Source organism: Phyllopteryx taeniolatus, chromosome 7 (genome assembly GCF_024500385.1).
Source record: "Phyllopteryx taeniolatus isolate TA_2022b chromosome 7, UOR_Ptae_1.2, whole genome shotgun sequence".
NCBI classification, from domain to species: Eukaryota; Metazoa; Chordata; class Actinopteri; order Syngnathiformes; family Syngnathidae; genus Phyllopteryx; species Phyllopteryx taeniolatus.
The window spans coordinates 4,657,538-4,677,006 of NC_084508.1; the positions used below are offsets into that span (position 1 = coordinate 4,657,538).

Sequence of the window (19,469 nt, forward strand, 5' to 3'; positions counted from 1 at the left end):
GTGCGCGGGTTAGTATCCAGCCCAGAAAGTGCGAGCTTAGCGCAGAGTGCCGCGGCAGCTCAGGAGGAGGACGAGCGGGAAGATGCTGAGGGAGGAAGAAGAAGAGCTGTAGAAGCGCCGCGCATCATCAGGAAGTCGCTTTTTCTTCACTTCCTGTTTGGCAAGCGGGACGTCCTTGTTTGGCACTTGTATGGCCTGCTGAGCGAGGAAGAGGAGGAGGAGGAGGAAGAGGAGGCGGGGGGGCCAGGGCCTTGGCAGGCGAGCGAGCGAGCATGGCGGTGGCGTTGGAAGCTGTTTGGCTGAGAGTGAAAAACGTCTGCAAACAAAATGGCCTCCTCATCATGTCCGTGCTGGCCGTGGTCATCGGGTGCCTCCTGGGATTCTTCCTCAGGACGCGCCGACTCTCCGAGCAGGTCACGACCTCCGCCACGCACTCCCGACACATTCGGTTCAGCAACTGTGGTCCCCACCCTTCCATTCAAGTACTTATTATTTGCACACCCGCACCCATTCGTCAACGGGGTGGTGTCCTGATGGACTTTCCCGATCGGAAACTAATTGTCAACGAGACTGGGCGCTGGCGGTGGTGACGCAGTTTCCCAATCTGAACGTAATCGCCGACGAGGCGGGTGGTGGCGGTGGCGATGTAGTTTCCCGATCTGAAGCTAATCGCCGACGAGGCGGGTCGTGATGGAGGTGACGTAGTTTCCCGATCGGAAACTAATCGTCAACGAGACAGGTGGTGGCGGTGGTGATGTGGTTTCCAGATAAGAAGCTAATCGCCCACGGGGGTGGCTGCGTTATTTTATCTAAAAGCTTTACGCAAAATACCAATACAAAATATGCATGTGACGTGCAGGTATTATTTTTTTCCCACTTGGGGTCACCATCCTCACGTTCTAAACTGTAGCATCTGTGAATGTGGGTCACGGAGTCAGCGAACATGATTACCGTTAGCTGGTCTGCGCGTCAAGTGACCCGTCGGCCGCCTGTGAACGAACGTGCAGATTACGCATTTGTTTTCTTACCGTTGGTTCAATAAAGCGATTGAAAGATTGTTTCCATCTTCCCTCTATCCAAACTACCTGTTATGGATTAGTCATTCTAAATAGCGGTGGTGTCCTGTTTTAAATTAGCTAACAATATTTATTTTACTGTGGACGTGCATTTGTCTCAGGCAGTTCTGCTTTGCATTACACACGTTGTACTTCTCGTCTTTTTGAAATTTCAATTTTGCGTTTTAGTTTATTTTGTTAAGAGTGAAATGATCCCAAACTTGGGACATTCTCCGTCTTTTTACGAACTCTTTCCTCGTCGTTTGCCAGCGGCGCATGGGATGCGGAAACATTTCTCAGCTTGATGGAGCTGAAGTCAACAAAATGCTGCCGTGCCCAAAATAACCGCCGCCGACGGTTTAGGGTTGTGCTCCAATCGAATAATTGCGTTCCATAATTGTATACACGGCAACAAAACACGCGTGCGTGTGTGTCCGTGTGCGGGATTACCGCCGAACCATAGAAAAGGACTTTGACAGCTCTTCACGCAAAGCTGTTTGTGTGTGTTTGTCTTTGAGTTTTGTTTGTAAATGGGTTGTTGTTTGTGTGTGTTTGTCTTTGAGTTTTGTTTGTAAATGGGTTGTTGTTTGTGTGTGTTTTGTATATTTCGTTTGTTCGTATGTGCTCGTGTACGTGTTAGTATGTTTGTGTGTGTGCGTATTCATGTGTGTGTGTGTGTTTGTGTACACGTGCGTGTATTTTTGTTCTCGTAAAAGAATGTTTTTATAACTGTGTTTGTGTGTACGTGTGTTCTATAAATAGTGGAGTTGCATGAGTGTGTGTGTTTTCATGTATGCATGAGTGCATGTAAATGTGTATTAGTAAAAGTGTGCGTGCATCTGCATGTGAACGTGTGTGTGTGTGTGTGTGTGTGCGTGCGCGTGTGTGAGTATTTTCACTGGCTGCCGATCTTGCTCTCACACAACAAAACTAAGCCGCGGCCGCTTAATGCCCGCCAGAAAAGCTCTTCAGCGGCCGTCCATTAGGCCACCTCCTCCTCCTCCGCTTCCTCCTCGTCCTCCTCGTCCCCCGCCACTTTCCTCCTCGCGTCGCCTCGACTTCCTTGACGTTGGCCACGATGCCAATGTTCCCTGGCTGTCTACGTGGCATACGACATGGCAACCTGTCATGTGGTCAAACAAGAGATGGTCGCCAGTCAATGTCACAATGTCGGCCTCGACTGTGGAGTTTGCATGTTCTGCCCGTGTCTGCGTGGGTTTGCTCCGGGTACTCCGGTCTATCTGGGCGCTAGCTTCATTGAGGACTCAAAATTGCCCGTAGGTGTGAATGTGAGTCCAAATGGTTGTTTGTTTCTACGTGCCCTGCGATTGGCTGGCAAGCAGTTCGGGGTGTACCCCGCCTCTCGCCCGAAGACAGGCGGGATGGGCTCCAGCAGGCCCGCGACCCGCGTGGGGAGCAGTACAGAAAATGCATGCATCGACTCGTTCTGCCCGACATGAGGACTGTGATGGATTTTTCAATTTTATTTCATGCATGTGAGTTTACGCTGGAATATCCATCCATCCATCCATCCATTTTCTGAGTCACGTCTCCTCACGCGGGTTGCGTGCCGCAGAGCAGAGAATGTCGTTCGACCCAATCGTAGCAAAACATATTTCCGTTTTTGAATATTCATGAGAAAGGCGGAGAAGCAACGCTTGAAAAACTCATCCTGGGCATTTTCAACCCAATACGAGGACATCAAAAGATTTTGAAAAATGCAAAAACATTTTGGGGCGATGGGCGTGAAACTGCCACATCAGGGGAAAAAAAACATTCTGTATCGCGCTTTACCGTGATCAATTTTAACGTCATAAAGTCCACATTCTAACGTGATAAATGCAGTATGATGTTGTAACGTGATAAAGTTCGTGTTTTAACATGATACAGTTCACGTTCTGTACCTTCGAGTACAGGAACGAGTAAAAGTGCTTTTCCTGTGCTCGCTCCTCCCGCAGGAAGTGAAATATTTCCAGTTTCCTGGTGAGCTGCTGATGAGGATGCTGAAGATGTTGATTCTGCCTCTCGTCGTGTCCAGGTCCTCGCATCACCCCATTACACTTCGTGTGTGTTCTTTGCTGGTTCAACAGTGATCCTCACGCCGACATGAAGGCAGAATGTTGCCGACACGAAGCCAACTCGCTGCCTTCACGTCGCCTGCATGAAGGAAAGATGAAGCTTACGTGTTACCTTACGTCTTGCTTCCGTGAAGCCTACGTGCTACCTTTACATTGCCTCCATGCTGGCTGCACGCTGTCATCGTTTTAGCTTCATGTCTTCACGTTGCCGTCATCTTACCTTCATGCCAGCCTCATGTCGCCTTCATGTTGCCAACATGAAGTCAAGATTTTTCCCTTCACATTGACTTTATTTTATCGTCATGCTGACTTCAGACTGCCTTCATGTTGCCTCCGTGAAGCCTCCAAGCTCCTTTCACACTGTCTTGCAGTGTTTTCTCCTCTGAGGGAATCTTGAAATGTTTTCTGGATGAGTGGCAGTGACAGAACCTTCTAGAACCTTTGACCGTTCTTCCGTGTTCCCGTTGCAGTTTGATGTCGGGCCTGGCGGCGCTGGATGCCAAGTGCTCTAGTCGTCTGGGCCTGATCACCGTGTCCTACTATCTGTGGACCACCTTTGTGGCCGTCGTCGTGGGCATCTTCATGGTGTCCATCATCCACCCGGGCGGCGCCGCCCAGAAGGAGGACTCGGAGGACAGCGGCAAGCCCATCATGAGCTCGGCGGACGCGCTGCTCGACCTCATCCGGTGAGACCTCTCCTCCGTGAAGTCGCACTTCACTCTGAGCTAGTCCACTCATCTTAACAACATTTGAAGGACACTTTTGTGTCTCAGATCAAATGGCAATAAACTGTGGGGTTTCCCAGGGGTCAATCTCGGAGGACCCTATTGTTCAGTCAGTACGTGCTTCCATGAAGCTAGCTAATGCGCAGCTACAAATTGTCTTCCCATAACTGCGCTCAGGTCTCTGCCCTGGCTCCCCCGTCACTCACAGAATAGACTTCAAAACAGCTCTGCTTGTCTACAAGTCTCTTCATGGTCTAGCACCAAAGTGCATCTTTGCATGGCTCCGGATAGGGAGAGGGAACGTTGGCCTTAATTTAAAAGAGACATGATGGAAAGTCAGACATAGTTAATATGACCGTCGAGGGAATGGCTAATTCATTCAGGAGATACAGTAGCAATAAATGAAATGCCTGGACCTTGATCGTGGTAGATGTAGCATAAAGGCTAGCATACTAGCAGCATTTGTGAATCAAGCAAGCCTAGCCTAATGTTTTTGGGTGACAGGTACTGTTTAATTTTCAACCTGTTAGGCCACGCTATCGGCTTTATGACCTAACTAAGAACATCGATTCCATTTATCCGCCGCACCCACAAGTTCCACTGGGTTAATCTTGATTTTTGGTGTTCTCCCTCTCGGAAGTATCCAGAGCCTGTTCAGGGTGTAGTCCACCTCTCGCCCGGAGTTAGCTGGGATAGGCTCCAGCGCCTTGTGACCCTGAACAGGATAAGCGCTATTGACAAATGGATGGATGACACTGAACTATCGCTAAAAAAAAAATTCCAGATCGATACCGGTACGAGTACTCATTCTTGGGTATCGGTAAGTACTCACATGATGATTCGCCAATGTGTCAAACTGGAGCAGTGTAGAGCCACCTATTGGGCCAGAGGATTTACTGGACATCAGATTTGTTTGCCTCAAGTATCGGTGGCTGGTATCTGCAGCCTTAACGAGTAGCAGATACATTGAAATAAGGCCGGTATCGGGTATCGGTACTCGCCCATCCCTACATTTAACACAGTTACACCATTTATACCTTTTGTCCTGCAGAAACATGTTCCCGGCCAACCTGGTCCAGGCTACCTTCCAACAGGTGACACAAAGAGACAGCTTATGAGCCATTTTGTCTCCCATCTTGTCGGTCATGCGGTCCACATTGTCCACCGTCTTGTCCATCATCTTGTCTGCCGTCGTGTTCGCCGTGTCCGTCTACCGCTTTGTCCCGAGGGCCACCGCCACGGTGCGTGTCGCTCTGTGCTTTGCGTCAGTATCGGACCAGCAGCGAGTACACCCTACAGACCAAGGCCACGCCGGAGTCCGGCACGCCGCGACCGCTCATCTACGGCATCCGGGACGACAACGGGAGCGACGTCCGCAACTTCTCGCTGGACCTGACTCCGCCTCCAAACGTGCTCGTAAGAACCCAGGAGGGAACCAGCGACGGCATGAACGTCCTCGGCATCGTCATTTTTTCAGCCACCATGGGTAATGTATTAACATCGGGCAGATTGGGGTGACCCCACGTTTCCGTAGCGGGGATTTCATGGCATTCTGGGAACTCGTGCGTGAGTGTTTGTGTTGCTGCAGGTATCATGCTGGGCAGGATGGGTCCGAACGGGAGCGCCTTGGTCAACTTCTGCCAGAGTTTGAACGAGGCTGTGCTCAAAATAGTCGCCATTGTTATTTGGTAAGTCCAACGTGCACCGATGTTCAAAAGATTCCAACTTCAGCCTAAGTGGGGTTCATGCCTCAGACGTAGGCTTTTGAGGACTGATCCAGCTCGGGTTCTTCCGCTCTGTCTATCTCCATTGCATTCTTCACAAGCTCGCTCAAGGCATACTGAAAATTCATTTTCAAATAATCGCGCAAATGCTAATTTTCTCAGATCTTCCTAAATAGCCGACCTAAATGACCATCAGCGTCATTTTCGAGTCATCAACTGTTAGCGCATAACTGGAATGTTTTTGAACAAACCTCCCAAGGAGAACAGTACTTTTTGGGGTAAAATACCAACTTAAAATGCACTGTTCCAAATGATTACGTACAGCAGAGTTTCGAGACATTTGATTGGTTTTAAAGAACTGAAAATAATCTTTATGGAGTTGAATTTGAAGCATTAGGAGGTCATATTTACTGAAAGCATAAGCCAGTTCAAACAAAAACATCGTAACAGGTCAAGTTACGTTTTGACATAAGAACCCTTATTGGATTGCAGCTGCACAATTCTGACAGGCGTTCGGCTTCTGAGTATTTTGCGAGTTTCTGCCTGAATTTCTTTGGAGGATGTCAGAATAACGTCCCAGAGCTGCTGTCAGGATGTGAACTGCCTCCCATCCTCATAAACCTTTTACTTGAGGATGCGCCAAAGGGTCTCCACAGGGTTGAGGTCAGGGGAGGACGGGGGCGCCACACCGTGACCTCTCTCTTCTTTGATGCACATTGCAGCCAATGAAGCAGAGGTATTCCTTGCAGCATGAGATTGAGTACAGTAAGTTCCCCTCCGGCTAACTGTACCGGGTGGTTGGTGGATGGCCGCCATACCCCAACAAGGCCGCGACATCAGCAAGGAGGTGGCGGATTCATGAGCTTCTGACTGACCACTTTCCTCCATCGTTAAAAAAAAAAACCCAAAACATTGTTGGTAACAAGATCATCTTCATGCATGACAATGCAGCAGCATCATTGGCTGCACTGAGTATAAAAGGAGGCCCTCATCCACCCCTGACCTCAACCCCGTTGAGAACTTTTGGCGCATCCTCAAGCAAAAAGATTTATGAGGCAAGAGCAAAAGATCTAAAAGGGTGGCAGGTACTTCATATCAAATTAGAGGCTTTAGGAGGCTATTCTGACATCCTGCAAAGAAAAAAAAAATAAATAATAATAATAATAATTCAAAAATACAAATTCAATGGATGGAAGAATTAAGAAGCTACTATCAGATAAGGGGTCGTATTTGAAAACGTAGCTTGACCAATGTTTCTGATTGTGAATATGACCTAATGCGTGAGAATATTCAGGTCATTTCATTGTCAGGGCATCGAATGGATGGCAACTGGACTGTTTGTCTGTTTGTCCTCAAAGACGTTTCTCCTCTCATCTGAGCAGCCTTCATCCGTTCACGCAACAAGGCAAACAAACTCAATTGTTTACGCTTCAAGTCGGAGGCACTCCCCGCGCCACGTATGGAATCATTCTCTTGGAACGCAAAAAAGGAGGAGAGCCCTTCAGCCGCCTGGCCGAGAGGCCGTTGTCCGTCCGCCAGAGTCGTGGGGTGGAAACTCCCTCATCGATATTCCGTTCGGCAGTAAAGCGATCGTGGAGTTGCCTCACGGTCGAGGAGGCCGTGCTGTTTGTTGGAGGCAGAACTATTAAGTTTCTTTGGAACGGACGAAAGGACGGCATTGTAAGTAGGAGACAGATGATGTCGTTAGCCCCCTCCTCTGTTCAGCCATGGTTTTTCCACCGCTGTGTATATGGCCTCTCTCACTCCGTTTTCAAACCATCTGTCTTCCCTGTCCACAAGATGCACATTTGTGTTTTTTTCTCTCTCGGAGGTGCAGGTCGACGGCCCGGTCTTGCCCGTCCGCGTTGTGCCGTGCGTCTGCTCGGTTTCCCCAATGTATGTATGTGTGCGTTCCTCACATACACCAGATTGTTTTTCTGCGTGTGGTGTGCGGTCTTTGGGGTGCGGCAGCCTTTGTCTCAGCGTGTTACCGGGTTTGAAGTGTCCTGGAATGTTGTGTTGGTTGAAAATCCTGAGTTTCTCAGACAGACCGGATCCATTGGGAATGGCAATATTGCTGCGTGTGTCGCTCTTTTCTTTCTCAATCCACCTTGCTCCTGTGCCTTGTGGAATTTGGGACCCTTTTCACAAAGGACCATCTGGGGTAAGCACAGGTTTGGAGGGCCTCCCTCGCGCCCTCACGTGTCTGTGCTCTCTCTCTTTGGCCTGCGGACCGGTTGGAACGTTATCAGCTCTCTGTTTGTGTTCCAGAGGGTGGTGTGAGTCCAAAAGTAAGTATTGGTCAGTGTGTGTGTGTGTGTTTTCTGTAAACCCCAACACGGAGGCCCCTGTCGTCTCCAATGTGGACTACTTTGCGGTCCAAAAAATGCAACTTCTTGTCTTTGACATCGTCACGTGTGAACTCGATGTCGTTATCCACTGAGTTCATTCATGTGCTCGGTGAAGACTTGCACTTCTTGGCTTTCGTATCGAACCCACGTGTCATCCACACGTCTGTACCGACGACTTGGAGAGATGTTCCCTTCAAAGAGTTCAGAGCTCTCCTTTCCATGTCCTCCGTGTACAGGTTTGCCACGATGGGGGATACCGGGGAGTCCGTAGCACAACCACGTTTGGGTCTGTAAAATCTTCTCGTGAATTGAAAATATGTGGTGTCAAGACAAAGTTCCAGCAAGTGGCATATCCCTTCGGGGTTAAGTGTGGACCAGTCTTGGAGGCTTTGATCAAGCAGTAGCCATTGCCTCACAGTTTCCATTGTATCCTGGTTTGGAATGCGCCTCCCGTTGGACCTCTTAATGCTGCAAATTCAATTCAAATGTCTTGAAACTCTTGTGCGTAATCATTTGGAACAGTGCATTTCGAGTTTCTTCTTCACAAAACAAAACAAAACACGGTTTTCATTGGGAAGTTTGTTCAAAAACATTCCAATTGTGAGCACAATTAGCCTGACTGTCATTTGAGAAAATATCATTTGCACGATAATTTGGAAGGCAGTGCAGGACAGTAGCGTACTCGTACTTACCGAGTAGCGCATTGGGTTTGACGGAGCCGCTCCCCGTGGTCCCTGCTGGTGCAGGTACTTTCCGTTCGGGATCGTGTTCCTGGTGGCGGGCAAGATCCTGGAAATGAGCGACCCGTCGGCCATGGGCAAGAAGTTGGGCTTCTACGCCGTCACGGTTGTCTTCGGCCTGGTGCTCCACGGCCTCTTCATCCTGCCCTCCATGTACTTCTTCATCACCAAGAAGAGTCCCATCGTCTACATCCGCGGAATCCTCCAGGCGCTGCTCATCGCCCTGGCCACCTCGTCCAGGTAACGACGCGTCCGGGCGTACGTGCAGCGCGGCCGTCCGGTCACCGTGCAGTTCACCGTCGAGGCCCCGGTTGCGTTTTGTGTTTTGCGCTCAGCTCGGCCACGCTGCCTATCACCTTCAAGTGCCTCCTGGAGAACAACCACATCGACCGGCGCATCATCCGCTTCGTGCTGCCCGTGGGCGCCACCATCAACATGGACGGGACCGCGCTCTACGAGGCCGTGGCCGCCATCTTCATCGCGCAGGTCAACAACTACGAGCTGGACTTCGGACAGATCATCACCATCAGGTCGTTGGATGCCACAAACCCTTTCAACCTCACTTCCTGTAACCGCAATTCCTACTTCCTACTTTTCCCATCGCCTCCTTTTTCACTTCCTGTGTCCCTACATCGTGCCTCTTCACTTCCTGGTTCCCTACTTCATTTTTCTTCATTTCGACTCCCACACTTCCTGCATCCTCAATGGCTACCTCCTGTTTCCTCACTTGCTGTGCCCTTTTTCCTGTATCCTCACTTCCCTTATCCTCAATTCCTACCTCAAGTTTACTCACCTCCTACTTCCTGTATCCTCACGCCTTCCTTCCTCATTTCCTGTTTCTAGCTCGTGACTTCCTGTTTCCTTCCTGCTTCCCCACTCACTTCCTACTTCCTCATACCCTGTATACTTTTTCCTGCCTTCCTGTATCTTTATAGACAAAGTAATTGAGTGTGTGGAGGATAGGGCTAAGTTAGCCTTCATACAGAGTAAGCAGAGCTGCATTCAGTTTTCTGGGGTGAGTTTGAAATGATATTAAAAAGTGTTTTGAAGACATTTTTAGGAGAGGTTGTCGAGCAGGTTTTCGTTTTTGGCGGCTTACTGTGCAGTTTCGGGTTGCGGCGCCGCCTGTTGTTCTGGCGTGCTCTTTTCAAACAGGCGCCACCTGCTGACCGTCCTTCCTTCCTTTCTTCCTTCACAGCATCACGGCCACGGCCGCCAGCATCGGCGCAGCGGGCATCCCCCAAGCGGGCCTGGTTACCATGGTGATCGTGCTGACCTCCGTGGGCCTGCCGACCGACGACATCAGCCTGATCATCGCCGTGGATTGGGCGCTGTAAGTGGTTTCCGCGGCGAACGTGTTCGCAAATGCGTCCGCGATGTACGCCGTCGTCACCCTGTCGCGTCCTGCCGCGCAGAGACCGCTTCCGCACCATGGTCAACGTCATGGGCGACGCCCTGGCCACCGGAATCATGGCGCACATTTGCAGGAAGGACTTCATCAAGGAGGGAGACGGGGTGAGTATCCGCTTCCTCGGTTCCTGTTTCCTCGTGTCCTGCTTTCTCACTTCCTGCTTCAATGTCCCGTGACCTCACTTCTTGCATCCTTTATTCTCACTTCCTGTATACCGTATTATTTATATTTTTGCCTCAACTTTCTACTCTATCCACGTTCTAATTCCTCACTTCCTGTATCCTTACTTCCTGTTTCTTCACGTCCTACTGCCCGAGTTCCTGTACTTTCACTTTCTGCTTCATCACTTCCTGTAACCTCACTTTTGTGTCCTCACTTCCTGTTTCTATACAATTTCTGGTTCCTCACATGACGCTAATCATTTCCTGTTTCCTCACTTCCTACATTTTCACTCTCTCTTTCTTTACGTCCTGTACTTTTACATCTTGTTTCCATTTTCCTCATTTCTTGTACCCTTTCTTCCTGCTTCCTAACTTCTGTATCCTTTTTTACTTCCTGTATCCTGACTTCCTTTCTTTACTTCCTGCTTCCTCCCGCTCTTCCTCAGTTCCTGCTTTCTCATGTCTTGTTTCATCACTTTTTGGTTTCCTACTTCCTCATTTCCTGCATCCTTTTCCCCCCCATTTCCTGTGTCCTTCCCGCCAACTTTTTCACTTCCTGCTTCCTCACAGTCTCATTTCCTGTTTCCTGACGTCCTGTTTTTTGACTTGCCGCTTCTCCACTTCCTGTTTCCCGACTGGGCGGCGGCGCGCAGGTGCCGCTCATCTGCGAGAGCCGCCCCGGCGCCGTCCCGGCGCCTCCGCTCGCGAACTGTCACAACACCAACGGCAACTATCGCCTGCCGTTCACGCACGCGGCGGTCCCGCCCGACGTGGCGCGCCTCATGCGGTTGGAGGAGGGCGTGCGGCCGCCGCCCGACACGAGGAAGCCCCGTGTCCCCCCGCGACACCCAAAGAAGAACAAAGACCACTGCGCGGTGGACATGAACGGTCTGGAGACCAACGTGTGACGAGCGCAACTCGAAGGGTGGGGACATCCGCCGCTCCTCTGTCTTTGTTCCCGTTTCCATCGAGGGAAGTCCAGAAGAACACGTGTTGTTCTCCAGGTGGACCGGAACCAGGAGCAGAACCCGACTCCTGCTGCTGCTGCTGTGAGGACGGAGCTTGCGGATCCATGAGGGACAAAGTCACGTGTTTGATTCTGCCTTAAGACTCGTGGAGCTGCGGCACGCTCACCAGTCCAGCGCACTGTTGATCTGCCGTCCATCCATCCGTCCATCCACCAATATCTCCGTCTGTGGACTGGGAATGCCACCGTGGTGGTTCAGGAAAGTCTGGACATCAGACTTTAGTCACTTCAGGCCGGAGCTGGCTAACAGTTAGCAATTGAGCACCAACTAAAATGTTCATTGGTGAACAAGGAAAAAAAAAAAAAAAAAGTTAACACGGGTGGCACGGTGGACGACTGGTTAGCACGTCTGTCTCACAGTTCTAAGGTTGTGGGTTCAAATTCGGCCCCGCCTGTGTATGCTCTCCTCGTGCCTGCGTGGCTTTTCTCCGGGTACTCCGCTTTCCTCCCACATCACAAAAACATGCACCGTAGGTTAACTGAAGACTCTAAATTGCCCGTAGGTGTCAATGTGAGTGCGATTGGATGTTTGTTTCTACGTGCCCTGCGATTGGCTGGCGACCAGTTCAGGGTGAACCCTGCCTCCTGCCCAAAGTTAGCTGGGAGAGGCTCCAGCATACCCGCGACCCGAGCGAGGATAAGCAGTGAGAAAATGAATGGATGGAACTTAACATAGCTGAATGGCAATTTTTGATGATGTCATCAGGGCATTGAATCGATCGCAAGTGGACCGAAGAGCGCAGCGATCGAGTCAGCGCCCTGAGAGTGGAACGAACTGGATGGATGAGATCATTCACAGGCATCGCCGTAAGTTCATTGCACTTCCTAGGCCCTAGAGGGGATTGATATGATATGCTGTGATCTCCTCCATCCATCTCTCAGCATTGTTGGAAAATACTGACGCTAATAACCAAAAAAAAAAAATGGACTTTTATGTGCATGTCTTTATTTTTCACATCTTGTTAAGGTCTCAATATTAAAGGAGTATGTTTTGAAGTATAAAAAAATAGAAATATTATTTTGCGTCTGTTACATCCTGTCCATGATGTCAACTATTCACTCGCTGCATCATTAAAAGTGATGAAAAATATAGAAACGTCGACTTTCATGATGTGTACGTTTGATCTTTGCCACGTCGCGTACAGTGCTACCTTGACTTCAGGGGCGGGGCTACGTGGTGGCCGTGGCCATCTTTTTTTACAGGTAGCGGGATGCCCTGGCGTGTGGGCAAGGAGAGCCGCAGTCACCGTTTGAGTGGGGCAAACAATCAAACGCAAATAAACAATGACAACACTCGCAACGACCACCACGCATGCCCGGACTTTCACACACATACACACTAACCCAACTCAAGCTCATCATGTCATTCACTAGGCCACACCCCTTAAAGGCACACATCCAGCCCTCGAATTCTGCAATATATATATATATATATATATATATACACACACTAATTGCACGTTATAAAACCACTTTATTTCTTCATATTTTCCTTTATTTATTTTATACAAAACTGCTAGTGTTCTTTGTGGGGAAAAAAAGGCATCCAAAAATTGTGTTTTTTTTGGGGGGGGGGACCGGGCCGAACTGTAAACACTGAAAATCCACGGATTATTGGATCGTTTTTTTTTTATTTTTTTTTTTAACCCAAACAATTCTTGAATAAGCCTGGATAAATCACCAATTAAAAAAAAAGAAAAAGAAAAATTTATTTGAATGAATTGAACCTTTTTTTTTTTTTTTTTTAATTTGCCGCCGTGTAATATAACTGACGGTAGGATCTATGTGACTGACTGGCGAGTAGGTGCGGCCAACAAATTCATTGGGGTGGCCGCCATGACGGCGCCCCCGCTGTACTTGTAACGATGTAGCCGCTCACTTGCTCGTAATATTGCGTGACGGTGTGGACGTCGCGCGTGCAAAGACGGAAGTAACGTGGGTACGTTGACGTGTTGTTTATATGCTGGCAGGCAAAAGCAAACAAATGATGTTGAGCTATGCGATAGGCACCATATCTGGATGTATCTATTTATACAGCACTATAAAAACCAGCCCAAGCTAACTTTTCATCCGGTATCCCGCACCAGGAATGTCTCAGGAACGCTCGCCGCTTGTGTCCTCCGAAGTCACTTTGACTCCTCGTCCTCCTCGCCAGCGTCCGCGCCCGCTGCTCCCGCGCCGCCGCCGCCGATGTCGAGCACCTGCAGCTGGCTGAGGTGAGCCAGCGAGCTCTCGTCCACCGCCGACGCCAACAGACGGTTGAACCTTCCGTGTGGAGTCAGAACACGAGCTTGAATTAGGATGATTTCGAGTTTGCTGGGGCAGGAGGACAGCAGCTGGCCGTACGGGCACAAGTCTTGGGCCACGCAGCTCTTCATCAGTTTATCAATCAGTTATTCTTCTTATCGTCAAAGATATTTTGGACAATTATGCTTCAAACTTTCGCCATGCTCGAATCTGTGCCAAACTCTGGAGGAGTCCCATGACTTTTGTCACTACTGCGTATGCCTTCACATCCAAATAACCAACGTTGACATTAAAGGGGTTTGAAAATGAATAAAGCCATTCAAAGTTGTGAGGCGAATCGTTTACGCTGCGCTACTTCGGAAGTGGGTGTGGTCTTACCGCAGGAATATTCCTTTGATGTTGGGGGTGCCTTCAAAGGCGGAGGCGGGAATGCTGGCGATGCGGTTCCTCTGCAGGTAAAGGTACTCCAGGGACTCGGGCAGGTCGGACGGGACATGCGACAGCTGGTTGTTGGACAGGTCCAACGTCTACGAGAACAACATCGCAATGTCGGGAGTGAAAAACATTGAAAAACTTTCACACTGCCAGTCAGTGCCCGCGGAACTTTTAACACCCGACACTCACTTTTCCCATCCTTTGACGTTGAAAGCAAATGTTGCCGGCAAACAAGGAGTTACATTCATATTTCTGTGTGAAAGGTACAAGCAGATAAATCCCGGCTCGACTGGAAAGTTGTGACCGGATGGTGACGCTATAATACCCGACAATAACTTTTCCCACCCTGTTGCGGTGAAAGCAGAAAGCCGAGACTGGTGTGTTTACCACCTGACACTTACTCGACCTGTGAATTTCTCAGCTTTGGAGGTAGTGTCAGAAGTGGGACAGTGGCTGTGTGAAAGGGGAATTGTGGTAAAAGATGGGACCAGGGTGTCAAGTTCAATCCCCTACATCCACTTTTCCAACCATCTTGCGTTGAAAGCAATTGTCCCCATTCAACAACAAGTGAGCAAAATGTGAGTTCACGGAATGGCTTTTCTAAGGTTAACATCAGAAGTGTAACAGAGGCGGACGGCGGCCGTGTTTAAGGGGATCACGGAAAAAGCCGAGACCGGATCGTAAAGTTGAACACCTAACACGGACTTCTACCGGCAACGAGTTACAGAGTTACAGAAATGTCCTCCTTCGGTGAGGTCCGTATGAAAGGTAAAGGTCGATACCACCACCACCACCAAAGCCCCCATCCACACTCACTGTGAGCGCACTGAGCTCCATCCAGGCCCCCTGGTAGACGGAGTTGAGCCTGAGCTGGTTCTCACTGAGGATGAGCTTCTGCAGCTTGTCCATGCCCGTCAAAGCTCCGTCCGGTATGGAGCCGAGCTGGTTGTTCTTCACCTCCAACACCTTCAGGCTGCGGGGGAGGCCGACGGGCAGCGAGCGCAGCGCGTTGCCCGACAGGTGCAGAGTCTCCAGCAGGCGCAGCTTCCGGAAGGCTTCGCGGTGCAGCTTGGTGTTACTCAGCTGGTTGTAGCTGAGGTTGAGCTCGGTCAGCGTGTAGAGCAGCGCCAGGTCGTTGCGGCCGATTTCCGAGATGGAGTTGTGGAGCAGCACGAGGGTCTTGGCCCGCCGAGGAAGACCCCTGGGAACGCGCTCCAGCTGGTTGTTGTACATGTGAAGCGTGTGTAGCTTCTTCAGGCCCTGGGAGCGACGCACAGAAATGAGTCAAGGAGGCGGACGACTTGATGCGAGCAGGTCTGATCGTGACGGTGGGAGTAAGCCGCATGTGTCCAAATCAGAAGTCTCAAGTCTTATCCGTAAAGTTGCAAGTAAGTCCCGAGTTACTGTGGCATGAATAAAGCAAGTCAAGTGGAGCCCAACCTAAATTAAAGGAAGTCCTGTGAAGTCACAACTCGGGTTAAGCAAGTCCCAAGTCCTAAAATTGGCGACTCAAGTCTAACTCGAGTCAAGTCATGTGACTGGTGTCCCCCCACCCTACGCCCCACCTCGGAGGTGAGGCCTGGGTTACCTGGAAGGCAGCCGGGTGGATGAAGCGCGAGCGCAGCTTGTTGTTGTGCAGCAGAAGGTACTCCAGATTGCGCACAGAAATGAGAGCGTCTGCGGGGATGCTCTGGATGGAGTTCTTCTCCAGGTGCAGCAGCACAAGGTTGCGAGGCAAACCTTTGGGCACCATGCTTAGGTTGTTGTTGGATAAGTCCAAGCACTCCAAGCTGTTCAGTTGGCTGGAAGACATCAAGACATCGGCATAGTTATAGGCGCGTGTCTCGGGACACTTACGGTCTGAGGTTTGTCCCTACCCGAAGGTCTCATTGTCCATGCCCTCGTTGCTCAGGAGGTTGTTCTGCAGGTAAAGTTCCCGTAGGTTCTGCAAGCTGTCAAAGGCTCCGGCTGGGATTTCCTCCAGCTTGTTGCTCTGTTAAAAGCCGCAGAGAAGTCAATGTGGTTCTCCAGAGAGGACACAAAGCATCCTATGGAGGACCTTCAGGTGAAGACGGTACAAGCTTGGGGGTAGGTTCTTGGGGACAGTCCGCAGGAAGTTGCTGGACATGGTGAGGATCTCCAGGTTGTCAGAATCATTGAACATGTGATTGGGAAGCCCGCCATCTGTCAGCTTGTTGTTGTGGAGATAGACAGACCTGAAAACATTTGCTTGTGTGTCAGGAGAACCTTCAGACTAAATCCTCAAGAAGAAGAACGGAAGTCCCGCAATCGTACTTCAGGTTTGGTTTATAGCCAAACGTGTACGGGAAGATCTTAGTAAGCTGATTGGCGGCAAAGTCAGCGCTGACCAACGAAGGCGGCAAGGCTTTGGGTGCCGAGGTGAGCTGAAAGAACAAGAAGACACCTTGCATAGAACGTTTAGGACATCTGAGGAGCTTCGGGTGAAGAAAGAACAAGACGAAACTTTGGGTGGAACGACACTTGCGAAAGAACCTTTCGGAACAAGCCAGAATTCATAGCGGGAGGTCTGAGGAGCTTCATGGGAAGAAGCAGTTGCAACTCACCTGATTGTTGGCCAGGTACAAATAAGCCAGTTCTTCTAACATCTCAAAACCTTCATCTTCCATCCCTGGAAAGAGAACATAGAGTCATTCTACTTTCAATAGCCAGTGAACTGCATCCATCCATCCATTTTCTATCGCACTTAACCTCAATTAGGGTTTTGGGTGAGCCGTAGACTATCCCAGCTGATTTTGGGCAAGAGGGGGGGGTAGACACTGGGCTGGTCGCCAACCAATCGCAGGGTACATATAGACAAATGACCATTCACAATTTTGAGTCTTCACTTATCCTGAAATGCATGTTTTTGGAATGTGGGAGGAAGCCAGAGGACCCGGAGAAAACCCATGCAGAACATGCAAACTACACACAGGAAGTTGGGTTCTAAACCCTGCAACCTTAGAACATGCGTTGACCACCATGCCATCCCAGATGGAGCTGTGATGAAAAAAAACAAACAGTGACTTGGCCAGTTAGTCAGACAGTTGGCTGATAGGGAGGTTGGTCGCTTTCCTCACACGATCCTAACCCTGCTTAGCCATTTAGTCGGTACGTAGATGGGAGAGTCGCTAAGTCAGTTAGCGGCTTACGTTGCTAGTTGGTTGGTAGGTAGGTAGGTTAGTCGGTCTGTCTATTGGGCGGTGTTGGTTAGTTGTCAGTTTACATGTACTTTGTCACATGCATTACTGAGTGGAATAGGAAGTAGTCGTTTGAAAGTCAAGTCCTGACCGTCGGTGGTGAGCCAGTTGTTCTGCAGGTTGAGAGTCTCGAGCAGGTGCAGGTGCGACAGGTGCTCCACGCGTATCTCCTCGATTTTGTTGTTCTGCCATAGGGAGACAAAAGACAAGGTGACTTAGACGGTTCGCCCACAGGCGCGGGGGACCTACTCTTGGCGGGCCGCACCTGTAGCGCCAGCTGGCGAGTGGTCGCCGGCAGCCCCGTCGGGAACTCGGTGAGATCCACTCCGCCGCAGTCCACCGCCCCCTCGGTCGTGCAGCTGCAGTCCGCCGGGCATTCGCCGGGGTCCGACTTGGCCACGGCGATATCGGGCTCCTCCCCCCGCGCCCCCGCTGGGATCTGGCCCAAAACCAGAAGTCCGGCCAGGAACAGCAGAACGCTAGCGGTCCGCGGGATGGAATGCTTGGGAAAGGCCATGCTCGCCGCCCAGGGCTCCTGTTGCACAAGAACCGGAATGTCTTGGATCGTAACATACTTTCCTGTAAACAGAATTCTTTTTTTTTTTTTTGCCATCAAAGTTCAACAAGGCTCCAGTGGCCTCGTGCTGAGGTGAATCATCTGCGCGGTATGCTGACATCCACATCCGAATCGTCAAGTCGCTGACTGCGAGCAGGCCGGCGCGGGGATTTCCCAGCGTGCACCGAGACTAAAAACGCACCACTCCGGAATCATCTTTATTGGCTAAGTATGTTGAAACACACAAGGAATTGGCCTGCGGTAGTTGGAGTCACTGACGTACTTTTGCAAAAAAGACACTTTAACAAGCATTTTTTTTTACATTTACGACACACAAATACATTCGAGTCATTAGCAGTATCAAGTGTGTTTTAAAACAGAATTTAAGCAAGTTCAGTCCTCGTTATGATCGTTAGCAAAGCATACACAGGTGGTCAGCTATTTCGTGGTCACGTGACCTTCCGTACAATCGCCTGCCTCTGCTACCGTAGGGGGCGCTCTGCCCACTTTTCACCCCTACCGATAGCCCGATATCCTTTTTTTTTCCAGGGCCGATAACAACGATAACCGTTAGCCATTTGGAGCCGATATTCATTTGCGGTAAAAGACAATTTTGAATAACACAAACTCCAACACGTTTAAATGCCTTTAAGTGTATGTTTACAGATTTTACAAATTTGCTTTTAATCTTGCAACATCGACATCTCTGTTTTAAGATTTGGAGGGGGGGGGGGGGGGGGGGGGAAGTGCTGCGCATGTCTTTAAAAGTGAAATGAAAACTTCGACAAATAAAGAGCTCCCCAAACAAAACGTACAGGGAGTTCCCAGGGTCGGCAGCGTCTCTTAAAAGTGGATTGAAAATGTAAATAGTTGCCTGAAGTTAACCCAGTTTTAAATTGCTGTCTTATCAGCTGTCGGATTTTTGGAAAAATCATCAAAAAGCATCCGAATGCCAATAATCGGCCCGGTCGGTAATCGTTCTACCTCGACGTAGTAGTGGACCGTTTCCCCTTGGCGCGTGACGTCACAAATGCGGCGCACACGTGCCGACGACGCTGACGGCTCACAAGCGAGGACGCGGCAATGGAAGAAACGCGAGAAGAGACTGACCGGCGGCGGCGGACGTCAGACAAACTTGCGCAAATGGTCGCGTCCGCACGCAGCAGTCGCAGCTCGTCCCATAGCAACAGCAGCAGTCTGACGATGGCCCCAGCAGGGGGAGGCGGGGCAGGACACGTGGACGCTCCATCTCGGATCTGGTCGGACGACAAACACGCGATTGGGATTGTTAGGAGACGGGCCGGAAGTGATGACGCAGCTCGCATCGTAGTCGGCGACAGCGAGGCGTGCGTCGTACGACGGGCTGATCGCAGAGCGACGCTGCGCACGAAAATAGAAAAAAAAGAAAAGAAAAAAAAGCTACTTTCTCAGCACCCTATACAACGACTGATCAAAATCATATGTTGATGATTAATAATCATTATGATTTTTTAATGTATGTATGCTATGGTTTGACTGTTGTTCTCGGTTATTGAGTCCGTCGGTAAATCTGTTCGCAGGCAGGGCGGTCGGGCGGGCGTTCGATTTCGAAGCCAGGTCGGTCAGTCGGCCAGTTCAGTCATCACTCCGTCCATCGGTTAATTGGTTAATTAGCCAATTAGGCGGTCGGTCCATTAGGCAGACGGTCGGGAAGTTAGTTAGTCACTAATTTGTCAGTCGGGGTCGGTGGGTTAGACGTTAA

General features: G+C 50.1%; 2 protein-coding genes and 1 long non-coding RNA gene across 6 annotated transcripts; 1 reads left to right on the forward strand and 2 right to left on the reverse strand.

The window, feature by feature from the left end:
- The first annotated feature begins 19 nt into the window (after nucleotides 1–19).
- Nucleotides 20–12,380, forward strand: slc1a7b (solute carrier family 1 member 7b). 3 transcript variants are annotated; one of them, XM_061778071.1, is made up of 11 exons: nucleotides 20–413; nucleotides 3,014–3,093; nucleotides 3,604–3,819; nucleotides 4,910–4,952; nucleotides 5,128–5,344; nucleotides 5,447–5,546; nucleotides 8,680–8,913; nucleotides 9,009–9,203; nucleotides 9,872–10,006; nucleotides 10,089–10,188; nucleotides 10,899–12,380. In XM_061778071.1, exons 1-11 carry the CDS (start codon nucleotides 273–275, stop codon nucleotides 11,151–11,153), a joined length of 1,716 nt encoding a protein of 571 aa, XP_061634055.1. In that variant the 5' UTR covers nucleotides 20–272; the 3' UTR covers nucleotides 11,154–12,380. The 3 variants fall into 3 exon arrangements, with proteins under 3 accessions (XP_061634055.1, XP_061634056.1, XP_061634054.1); XM_061778072.1 differs by having other exon boundaries at nucleotides 175–413; nucleotides 4,910–4,970; nucleotides 5,050–5,344; XM_061778070.1 differs by having other exon boundaries at nucleotides 278–2,332.
- LOC133480306 (uncharacterized) lies at nucleotides 4,431–5,050 on the reverse strand. The gene is made up of 3 exons (XR_009789232.1): nucleotides 4,896–5,050; nucleotides 4,691–4,804; nucleotides 4,431–4,573 (listed from the first exon to the last, which is right to left on the reverse strand). It is a non-coding gene; the product is annotated as an uncharacterized LOC133480306 (long non-coding RNA).
- A 346-nt stretch (nucleotides 12,381–12,726) lies between the features above and the next one.
- Nucleotides 12,727–18,984, reverse strand: podn (podocan). 2 transcript variants are annotated; one of them, XM_061778069.1, is made up of 11 exons: nucleotides 18,839–18,984; nucleotides 17,438–17,707; nucleotides 17,264–17,357; nucleotides 16,540–16,604; nucleotides 16,250–16,359; nucleotides 16,014–16,170; nucleotides 15,832–15,947; nucleotides 15,543–15,756; nucleotides 14,771–15,214; nucleotides 13,898–14,046; nucleotides 12,727–13,537 (listed from the first exon to the last, which is right to left on the reverse strand). In XM_061778069.1, exons 2-11 carry the CDS (start codon nucleotides 17,687–17,689, stop codon nucleotides 13,399–13,401), a joined length of 1,740 nt encoding a protein of 579 aa, XP_061634053.1. In that variant the 5' UTR covers nucleotides 17,690–17,707; nucleotides 18,839–18,984; the 3' UTR covers nucleotides 12,727–13,398. The 2 variants fall into 2 exon arrangements, with proteins under 2 accessions (XP_061634053.1, XP_061634052.1); XM_061778068.1 differs by having other exon boundaries at nucleotides 18,713–18,877.
- Nucleotides 18,985–19,469: the final 485 nt, after the last annotated feature.